Source organism: Mesoplodon densirostris, chromosome 17, assembly GCF_025265405.1.
Source record: "Mesoplodon densirostris isolate mMesDen1 chromosome 17, mMesDen1 primary haplotype, whole genome shotgun sequence".
Classification (NCBI taxonomy): Eukaryota; Metazoa; Chordata; class Mammalia; order Artiodactyla; family Ziphiidae; genus Mesoplodon; species Mesoplodon densirostris.
In genome coordinates this window covers 44,984,737-44,996,942 of record NC_082677.1, presented here as the reverse complement: position 1 = coordinate 44,996,942, position 12,206 = coordinate 44,984,737, and the positions used below count along the sequence as shown (strand labels likewise).

The window sequence follows — 12,206 nt, the reverse complement described above, 5'->3', positions numbered from 1 at the left end:
TTCTATATAAAGCCTGGTGTACACGTCCTGAGTCAGTCATCTAAAAACAAATGTTATGATTGTTTCCGTTGTGCTCTTAGAACGCTTAATGGCCCTACTGTGCAGATATGCAAAACATTAACCTAGGAAATATAACCGTGTCTGTTATGCAGCTTTCAATAAATGCTTTCCCATATTCACTTGCAGTATCAGCAGTGAAGTTAAACCTACAGGGTCATGGAAAAGACAGAAAGGTCAATTAAGTGGGTTTTTTCGGCATAAGCTGCTCCAGCTCCTTCATAATCACTTACAGCTTAAGACTTTAAGAGACAAGCAGGGGTGAAAGCCACCCAAAATGTTTAAAAGTTAAATCGGTGTGTGTGTGTGTGTGTGTGTGTTTAATGTATGGCACCATTGTATTTTGCCAAGAAATTCCAGTTTGTGGGAGGAAAAAAAATCTATGCACAGATACCTGAGTATTTTAGTTTCATCTTCTCAATTGCCAAAGGACAATTTTGCTATCAAGGCCAAGTTTGGAAATTAAAATTAATGTATAGCTTGATTTAGTGTTTCCTCCATACATAGATTTTGAAACACAAATGCAGAATAGACAGAAATTGACTCTCTTTTGAGAATAATGGTAAAAAATATGCACTTTCCCCTTAAATATACAAAGTTTCTTTAGGACACTTAGTATCCCTGTTTTCCTTGAGCTGTTATCCCTGTGTGGTTTCCTCATACAACACTTTCACCTTCCCTGTTTAAATATTTCCCAGTATTCAATGCCCGTTTCGAATGCACCTTGCCATGAAAATTTTATTTTTCTTCACTCTGCTGTCAACTTGCATCAGCTAAATATAATCTCTTCTTTTTCTAAATAACCACTGGGTGTCATTTGAATCAGTCTTTGGCACATAACTTTATTGGGATTATAATTGCATGTATTTTTTTATCTTCTTCCTAGAGCTTCCTCCTAACCCAAGGTAATGCCTATGAAATTGCCTTGTAAGCAATAGAGTGGTTTCCCAGTAGAAAGTATTTTTAGTTTTATTCTCCTGGGTGTAGTAAGCAGAGTCTATATCCTTTTCATTTCAGCTTCTGCCTCATCTCATCTCATTCACATATTCTTTCAACAGATATCAATCAGTTCTTACCATATGTTAGGGAGCTGCAATACATGTTCTATTTCTTCCCTTAAGGAGTGGTCCCGAACTTTTGTCAGTTTCTCAATAGTAAACAACCCATGATAGTTGCATATGTGTGTAATAAATACTTTATGCCTTAAATTAGGCAGAACTGTGAGCTTGGTGTATTTCTTAACACACCTCCATCATCCTGCCAAACATGCACTTACAATGATCTCCTTTGAGTATTAAATCTTCTCGTTTGTTTACCCAAACTTGAAATCCAGAGTTCTAATACTGCTTCCAGTATATCCAAGCAATTAAGTGTTTTTATGCTTTTCAGTCTATTTCTCCAAAATCTGTACTATTTTCTTTTTGTGTAAGTCAATTTACCCATTTTCTTTAGGACCTGCTACCTGAAGAAAGATCAGTAAACTAGTTCATCCTCTTTGGCCCTTTCTCAAGTTATTTCTATCATAGTCAATTTTAACTGTTCACTGAAGTAACTCAGGTTTAGTTTATATATGGCAACTGTAATATTATACAGTAGTAATTTTATTATCAACATGATATTTCATCATCACAAGGCTCATTAGAGAGAAATAATATAGAAACCACACGCTTATGGCTCATGGTACAATATTAGGATTCCCTCCATGGCACATTGAAGTCAAGTTTACAATAGGAAATTTCTAATAAATTTAGTTATTTCTTAATTATTAATACTTTATATTTGTTAGTATTTTATATTTCACAAAGCACTTTCATATACATAATCTAATTGGATTTGAACTATAGTCCTTTCAGTCTGTGGTCATCGTTTTAATAAATAGACCAAATGAGTCTCATAGAACATAACAGATGGATTCTTTGCTCAATTATTTCCTAATACTTGATAGAACCAGGACTTAAACTCACACCTTCTGAATCTAGCCTGGATTATTTCTCATTTTACTGTAACTGTATCACATTATGGTAACGATTTTATGTAAAAAAAAATGGAGTAATTTTAAATCCAGAATTTGGAAAGTGGGCTTAAAATTTAAAATATGACATAGGACTTATTTTGTGATATTCCTGGATATTTTACAAGAATTGGAATAGATACATGAAAGTTTGTGACCAGTTTTTGATTTAATATTATATTGTGGCATCAGAATTATTACTTCCTATTGTCAAATTAAATCCAGAGTGCCTCGAGTAGGAACGAACCATGCTTGAGGTGTGACTGAGCTCAATTTAAATGACTGTGTTTTATGTTTGAATGTAAGTTTCAAAATTTTTTAAACACAAATACTTAATTTTTTAAATTATTCATGCCTCTACTCCAGTTGAACAATGTGGCTGATGAGTGTCCAAAAACACCAGTAAACTTAACTTTATATACAATTGTGATGGGAATTTATCAAAATGACCAAGAAAAATTTTTGTTTCTATAAATAACTATTCACTTCTCTATAGGCAGTACCATATTCTCCAGAATTTTTGTCAACATTTTTTTTTACTTTACCAGTGTAGAAATATAACAGTTTCATGCAAACTTTCAGATCACTTGTAAACATTAAATATGGAAATTTTTCCATTTTAATACTGCTGCTATCTACTTCACGTTAATATGAATAAATGTGAATTCCCTTGGAATGTATGGTTTTCTAAAAGTGAGTATTTTTCTACTTGGACCTTATGATATAATAAAAGATATCAGAGACAAAGATACACACACACACACACACACACACACACACACAAACTTGAAAGCAAATATATAATTCAAACCCAAAGGGATTAGTTATGAAAATAACAACTGAGTTAGATTTTGTTAACAGGAAAGAAAACATTTTAAAAGTAGAGGCTCATTACTTTTTCAAACAACATTGTTCCTTAGGATATCCTGCTAAATTGTTATGTGTGATAAGATTGGATGGAAAAAAGCCTATTTTACAGCGGCATCAATCTTAGTGATAGTCATTTATTGATAAGTGACTTAAAATATGAGTAGAATCATGGGATGAAATGATGAGAAGAATGAAATATCATTTTTTCATACTTTATTGATTTTGGAGTTTTAAAATATTTTCTCTTTATATTTTACTTTCTCTTTATATTGTCCTTTATGTTCTAATTGATGTTAATTGATTATGTGTTATAATTGTCATAATTATATTTGTTATAATTATTAAGATGTTAATCAGTAGCTTTTTCTGGTCAAAAGATGAAATCATTTGTTAGTTTATAATATGTGCTGTTCTGTTTTCCTTTAGAAAATCACTGTAGTTCCCTAGAACTAAATTAAAATACAAGAATACTTTAAAGTTAATAACCACTCTTTCTTAGGACTTTAAGAATAACAAAAACTCTTTAGAGAACTGTCATAACTACTGACCCCTATGGATGTGGAGTACTTAAAAAGATTATATCCTAGTTAATGCAGCTTTCAAAAGTGCTTACTTTATCCCTAGGAAGATGTACCCATCATTGCATCAGTTCTTAGTGTTGTTAGTGACTGTCTTATAAATTTTTCAAATTTTATCAGAATTTATCAAATTGTCTAACTTGATAAAATGAAGCAAGATAATTTGACTCCTTATAAAATAGAGTTTGTAAACCTAAGTATAATCAATAGCTTTCTCTGAAATTTCATGTTTGTGTGACTCATTCTTTTTCAGATGTTAACTAGATATCCATAACTCTCTGGAATCTGTAATTAAGATATTGAAATTCAGACTCCAAATTGATGCATTATCACCCACCAATCAATATAAGTGAAATTTCCACTTAATTAATTTTTATGATTTCTTATAAGGAGTAATAGAGAATGTGTAATTTTAGATTTGAGTGATACTAGAGTTTGTCTCATTCAACCTGCTAGTTTTTTAAAATTGAGGAAATTGAAGCCTGAAGAAGTTGTCCCATGTCCAAAGTAGCTGTTACTAACTGAACACTGAATTAGTTTCATTATACATCCTAATGTATTAAGAAAGTTGTATGCACAGTTTTAGTTATCTATAGCTGTGGAACAAATTGCACCCAAACTTAGTGGTTTAAACCATCATACATTTAAAATCTCATGATTTCTGTGAATCAAGAATCTGGGTACAACTTAGCTGGATACCTCTGGTTTAAGGTCTCAAGAGTTTGCAGTTATGCCATCAGCGGGGCTGCAGCCTCATCTAAAGGATTGACTGGGCAAGGAGAATCTACTTTCAAGCCGACTCATGTGGTTTTTGGCAGCCCTATGTCTCTTGTCCTGTGTCCCTGTGCAGGGCTGTCTCATGACATTACAGCTGGTTCCTCCATGGCAGGAAATATAAGGAAAGGGAGAGAGAGAGAGATGGAAACAGACTTTCTACAACTGAATCCTGGAGGTGACATCCCATCACATTTGCTTTATTCTGTTTGTTAGGTCTAACTCAGACTAAGGGAAAGGTTCTGTACGGGATATGAATAACAGCAGGGAGGAATCATCAGAGGCCATCCTGTAGGCTACTATATACCTGCCACCTGCTCAGAGAAAATACTTCCCAAGTACTTGTCAAGTAAATTAAAATACTTATTTATTAATTGTCTTTATAGTAAAACATCTTAGGTAATGGAATTGGAATATGGACTCTTGGTGGAACAATAGTATTCTATGTATGTTATTCTTTCTGATTTTATACTGTGATTATGAAAAAGTATGCCCTTGTACTTATGAAATATGCAGTGAAGTCTTAAAGATTAAAGAGGGAAGATGGTTCAGACATACATACACATGCACAGAGCAAGAGACGGACAGAGACAGAGAAATGATTAAAGACCAAATATGGCAAAATGTAAACAATTGCTGGATTTGAGGAAGGTGTTAACTTCGTTCCCAAGGGCTGGTTTAATAAATTACCACAATAAAACAATATAAATTCATTTTAAATTACCACAATAAAACAATAGAAATTTATTTTCTCACAGTTCTGGAGATCAGGGGTCTAAAATCAAGGTATCAGCATGATGAGCTCCCTCCAAGAGGCTAAAAAGGAGAATCTGTTCTTTACCTCTTCTAGCTTCTGGTGGTTGTCAACATTCCTTGACTATAGCCCCAAAATTCCAATCTTTGTCTCCATCTCCACTTTGCCTCCTCCTCTTCTCTGTGGCCCTCTTCTGTCTCTCAAACTTCCCTCTGCCTTTCTCTTATAAGGGCACTTGTCATTGGATTTAGGGCCTATCCTACATCAGGATGATCTCATCTCAAGATCCTTAACTTAATCACACCTGTAAAAACCCTCTTTCCAAATAAGCTAGAATTACTGGGATCCAGGGATTGGGCATGGACTTATAGTGGGGGCCGGGGGGCTACCATTCAATACACTACAGAAGTATATAAGGATTCTTTGCTTAATTCTTGCAATATCTCCATAAGTTTAAAATTATTTAAAAGCATACTATCAAAGAACAAAAAACAGAGATTACATTGTCAAATGCCATAATAATTCAAAGAGAATAGCATCTGACAAGCTAACTTCCTTTTAAAGATAAAACTTTTAAAAATGTACAGATATATCAAGCTGCAATAGGTGTTTTGTGAATTTGTGTTTCATCGTCATTCATTGTTTGAAGTCAGTGGAGGTTATGTGCTGTCAAAACACTCTTCCACGTTGTCTGGCTTCTCAAACTTTTGCTTTAATCTTCTTAAAACATTTAGGATATCAAAGGTCATTTTTATTTCAAAAGGAATAACTGTGTTCCCAATTTTACTATCTTTGTAGGAAGACTGAGACTTTCTATGATGTTAATTGACACAAGATGACAACTTTTTCTCAGACAGTAGGGTCTTGAAGCCCAAAGGAATATTTTTGTTTTGTTCGATCTTTGACTAATTTATTTGTCTTCTTTTCAAATATGTTTATTGATCTTAAGACTCACTCTTTTTTCATTTCTTTACAGCTGTCATTGTGCCCTAAATTTGATTGAGTGAAAGTGGCTTAATGCAGTATCTCAACCATATAAAATGATAAATAAATGAATCTAACCACATAATACCATACTACATGATCGTCTGTTCACACTTACCTGAAGCTGTAAGGACCAAGATGAGCACTCCACTGAAGCAACTGCAGAAAAAAAAATGACATTCACACACACACCCCACATATACCTACACATAAACAAGGAGCAATTTTAATCCTACATTGGGAAAAAATTGGAGTAGCGAACAGAATAATGATGGAAGACAAAATGTGTTACTAACTATAAGAATTAGCTACTTTACAATTGGAATCTGTCACTAGGGTCTAGATGAGCTCTTAAGACTTGCAAATTGTATTTTTTAACATCACTTCTCCAGTTTCTAGTACATTGTTTAAGTAGATATTGGTAATATTAAGTAAATACATATATAAACGTATATATCATAAGTGATTAATGGATTAACTCACACAATAGCCAAACGTAGTCAAGCATAAATGTATTGAAGTTAAGTCAAATAGTCATGGAAATTATGGAACTTATAATCAAATGTGTGTGTATGTGTGTATACATACATTTGATGCCTTTTGCTCGGACAACCTTTAAGAATTGTGGAGTCATAGACTCTAATGCTGAAAGCAAACTCAGGTGGTCGTCTGGTTCTATGCCTTTCTTCAAGAGACAAGCAATTATTATCCCCATGATCTATTAAGCCACATTTTCTTTAGCATGTGACAGCTAACGTGATGCTGATCAAAAAATATAGCTCTTTATTCTTAAACAATTTCACATGCACATAGGTGTTTAACAAGCGCCTTTGCAGAGCTATTATGAGAAAACGCTAGCAGCCTTGGTCTGGAAGAGTAATTTATGACAGCTAGGTAAATGGTGTCCAAGATCACCTTGATCATATTAGCCACATAGTAGCCCTACCCCTGAACTGCGGGCTTTCTTTAACCCTGGTGACAAGAGTGATTAAAAAAGAAAAAAAAAAAAAAAAAGAACACAATGAGTCCTATGCAGGCTGCTAACTCTGTTTCTTCTTCTAGTACCTGCTGCCTCAGATCACCTGTCAGTAAGTTAACAGAGGAGGGAGTGGAAGGAGAAACTGCTAAGGAATGAGTGAGTGTGTATGAGATCAGTGTAGTTAACAGAAGGCCTGTGTCCGTCACTCCCCTCCCCAACCTTTCTTCCCTTTTGGTTCATTAACTAGAAATGTGGAAAGGTGAGGGAGATTAATTTAACTTGTCCTGACATTAGTCAGAGACAGAGAAGTGCGGCGACTTCCAGAATATTTCTGCCCCAGAAAGAGGGAATTGGAAAAGGTGTTGTGTGGTTAGGTGTTGTAATGAAAAATAAAGAAATGATTCAGGAGAACAGTGGAATCAAATTATAAGCATAATGGCAAGTGTGCTGAAGTTTTTAGCCACTTGCAAAATTAAGAGATATTATCAGGACTGTGCAAATTTATTGCTCTGATTAATTTTCCTGGTGTGAAATATGAAAATATTTACAAAATTGAGAATCCTGCCCTGAATAAAATTTTATCTGTGATATAATAGACTAAAGTAAACCATAACAAGTATCTATTTTAAAATGTTTAAATAATAAAGAACTGAATAAGAAGATTTCACCGTGAGAGTAAAAATAATTTGTATCTGGGCATTACTCTAAGTTGCTTACAATTTTGGAGAATGTTCAATAAACAAAGTAAAGGTTAATTTATCTTAGAAGGTTTTATATGTGATTTTTGAAATGTTGTTTTGAGAGTTGTATATTATTACCCTTTCTTTAGACCCCTTTTTCATGTTTAAAAAACTAGTTTTTCAATATGAGGTGAGAGGTATTCAGGGTCAAAAGAACTAGATCTTTAGTTTTCATGATATTGAATAATTCAATTATAATTGAGAAAGAATATATTTGATTCCAGTTTTTATTTTAGTCGTGGAATTAAAGGTTTTAATTGTATATTCACTTGTAGATCCCTTAAGAATATATTTGAACAAATCATTGATATATAGGAAGGGTTAATTGAGAAAGAGACACTAATATACATAGCATTTCTCCTATATGAAGCTCTAGAAATACCCTATTGTCAATCCAAACAGAACAAAGTAAAATGAGATAATGGGGAAGGTGCCCATAAAGTCAGCCTGAATATATTATCACAACTATATATGAGATAATATTTGTTTTAAAAAGATTCTATGGCACTGTAAACTCAGTCTCATTAGAGACTGCATTTAAGAGGCTTATAAAGTTACTCATTAATGTTATCTTGTTGTATCTCCACAGCTTTTTCATTAAAGAAAATTCAGCAGAAAGCATTTTCTCCTGATAGCAGGAACCAATTTGCAATAAATGTTCTGGAAACCACTAGGGAAGCCATTACTGAGGTCTAATAAAAACAGACAAGCGTAACTTGTTCTATATTTTTGTTTCAATCACATACAGATGAGACCCCGCTTTCCACACCAACTGCGAGAGACAGCCTTGACAAACTTTCTCTAACTGGGCATGGACAGCCACTACCTCCAGGATTCCCATCTCCTTTTCTGTTTCCTGATGGATTGTCTTCCATAGAGACCCTTCTGACTAACATACAGGTAGGACTTTTTCACAGTCTGGGAGAAAGGAACGTGGAAGGCTCAGCTGTCTATTTTTCCCAAATTCATACTATTCCAGCTTAATCCATTCTTGAGATTGACTGAACCATGGTATTGGTATTGAAATTTTTCTAGCAAGTTAAGACTTTAAACTTACTACACAAATCAAATTAGTTAGAAATACTCAAATATGTATACTACACCTTAATTAAAATGTAGATGCAAATGACCTAGGCCTTTTAAAAATTATTCTGCCTAAATAGCGTCCTTATTGCCAATTAATGGGAGAAATCTAACTGTTTAAGTTTGTCTGATGTACTAAATGACAGTATACCAGTGCTAATAAATATTTAGCTATTTTTAAACTGCTGGCCTTTCAGTGAGGAAATGATATGTTTAGTCATTCAAATATGTCTAAAATAAAAGAATCCAAAAAATCCCTTCTTTCATAAATAAGTTTATTTCAGTTAATAGGGTTTCTTCAAAGAATAGACTTCAAAAAGCCATACAAAACTTTCCACGGATTTCCTATGTAGTCTTCAGGATGTATATTTTACGTACAGTACATTATGAATCAAAAATACTTACAGTTAGCAATAACATAGAGCATGGAGCCAAAATAAGAAGAGTGTTTGGGATAAAAGAAAGCATAATTTTCTTGCCCACACATGAAGTGGTCATGTGGACCCCAGATGGAGATTTTTGCCATCTACTTCAACACACTTGGAATAGCTAGTAGTAAGCATATGCTTACAGATACTGTGCTGGTATTTTTTTTTTTTTTTAATCTTTGCTCAAGCACTCGATCCTTAGTGATATTTTTCTGTACACATTTCCTACCATATTAAACTTTCTCCCAGTAGAAATGTAATTAATTTTATTTACCCCTCTAAGGACATAACAGAAGGCCTTTAATGTAACATATCTTCTCATCTATTAATATGGCATTTTCAATACTAACGTAATTAGAGTCTCCAGAACTGTATTCAACTTTAAGGTTTTATGTCTCAGTAATTGAAATAAATCAACAGTCTAGCCTAAATGTAATCAAGGCTAAATAATTGATTATATTTTAGAATAAACATAAAACTTATTTTTTTCAAAATTTGGCCCATATTATTGTTTTCCAAGGTAGAGTTTTTAATGAATTTCTCCTTTGTCAAATTAAATGCTTTCAGAAAATATCCCTCAACATTTTTAAATGGACACTCTGAGAAGTAAGGGAACAATTTATTTTCTTATGTATATAACCCCATATGAAGCTAAGCATTTAACTTAAATTTCTCCATTTAGGTGTCTGTATCTTCACTAACTAAAACCTCTTTAATCAGGAAAGTGGTAATTTAATTTCAATTTCAGCAGAGAAAATATTTCTGTGTAAACATTCACCAGTGTAGACCAGCTTGCTCATCTGAAGAGTGGGTTTACACAGGGACCCTTGCATTGTGTGTGAAAACCACATCGCTAAGTCAAATTCTGTCAGTTTGGGTGTGTTTTTCCACCCACTGCTGGCCAGTAATACCCAGACTGGAAATATCTGCATCACCTCAAATTGGAATTATTTCTTCTTTTTTTTTCTTTTGCGGTACACGGGCCTCTCACTGTTGTGGCCTCTCCCGTTGCGGAACACAGGCTCCAGATGCGCAGGCTCAGCGGCCATGGCTCACGGGCCCAGCCGCTCTGCAGCATGTGGGATCTTCCCGGACCGGGGCACGAACCCCTGTCCCCTGCATCAGCAGGTGGACTCTCAACCACTGCACCACCAGGGAAGCCCTGGAATTATTTCTTTAAAGAAAAAAAAAAAAAAAGAAAACTTCAGTTTTAAAATGTACAAATTTTAGACAAATAATTTATTTTATTGAAGGTATCTCTAGATTTAATATACTCTCTAACCTTCCAACCAGTCTTGAGAGGGTACATTTTAGGAAGAGTTGATGATAGGATGATCATCAAGGCAAACTAAGTTATTTATTTCTAGTCCCAAATCATAGGAAATTGTGTCTGATAAAGTTAGAACACCTACAATAAGAATACTTCATTTAAAATAAATTATGCTTGTTCACTTCAGTCTTGCATATATATAAGTATGTATATAGATGTAGATATTATATATTTATAGGTATGGATTTAATACCTATATACATGTATATGTGCCATGCACATATGTGTACATAAGGTAAAATAAAGATGAAAAATCTTACTGAGTTCCATGCACAGTAATACAAACACAATAATACATACATACATATATACATGTATATATATATATACACACATTAGACACACATACTGGATTTATGTTCAGTAATAGCTTCACATTATTTTGCAAAAGGTCATAGATGCTAGCTCTTTTATTATTGCCACATATATTGAGTTATAGTAATATCCTAGGAATAGTGTAGAATGTTTAAACAGTCATGACCCTGGCTTATGGGGCATACAGTATAAATGTGTTTGCTGTCCAAATTCTAATTTGGGTAATTACATTCTGTCTACCTCAATTTCCTCTGCAATTTCAATTATATATAATGGGGTTCTCTGCTTTCTGTTTCAAATGGTCACACTCTTTTGGTGTGGTAAGTTTAAAGCTCCATATTTTCTTCGAAGGTATTTTATCACAATGACAATGAAAAAGAATTGAGTTAAAAATGTGTATAGTTTTACATCATACAATTTCATGTTTGAAACTAAAGGTTTGTTATGTATATTTGTTATTGTAATTAAACCCAAGACATTGGGTTATATTTAAATTTAGTGCATATAGACTCTACTTTTCCTTAAAACTAATGACCAAACATCTCTTCAGAATAACTTAAGGAGTTATTGTTCTAATATTCAATAAGTTAATTTCATGATATTCTATAATTTGATAATATTCAATTTTAAAATTTGTAATGATTACTACAGATGTCCTTTCCATAATGTGTTATCAGAATTGAATTTTCATAAATGTTATTTCTTAGTGCTTTAAAAGAGGGCCTGTGGAAAAAATACTGTAGACTAGTATTTTAAAATATATATGTACTATATATAGTATAGAAAATATATATTTTATATATATCAGTAGTAGAGAAAAATATATGTAGTATAGAAAAAAATATATATATATATTATATAACTTTAAGCACAAGATTTTTTTCTACCTCCTAGAACTATACTGTTCTTTCTTAAAATTTGAGTGTTTCAGAAATTAAAAGTAATAAAGGATAAAGATATCTTCAGTAAAAGACAGCAATTTCACTTTAGTGAGAGATATGGATTCATTCTAGATTTTGTTTTTTAGGATTTTTAAAAATGTACTTTATATGGAATTTTATTTTATTTTTTTAATGCGGGTAGTCTTTCATTATGGCTTCCTTAATCAAATACATCTGTGGAGAACTCCCTGTGAGGCTATAGGTGAGGAAAGTAGAATTTTAGTGTCAATTTACTAGAAGTGACACCTTCGATCATTGACTACCATTTGAACAAACTGAAAGGATAATTTTACCTACTTACTCTATTTGAGCTTTCATGCTGTAAAGTATAACTGGGATCTATTTGTACATAGGACCAGGAA

The 12,206-nt window shown here is 33.1% G+C and overlaps 1 protein-coding gene across 1 annotated transcript in view; it reads left to right on the top strand.

The window, feature by feature from the left end:
• Positions 1-12,206, top strand: part of DACH1 (dachshund family transcription factor 1) — a 379,138-nt gene that overhangs the window by 357,881 nt on the left and 9,051 nt on the right. Inside the window, 1 exon segment of the mRNA XM_060079776.1 lies at positions 8,496-8,647. Coding sequence (XP_059935759.1) covers positions 8,496-8,647 — 152 coding nt within the window.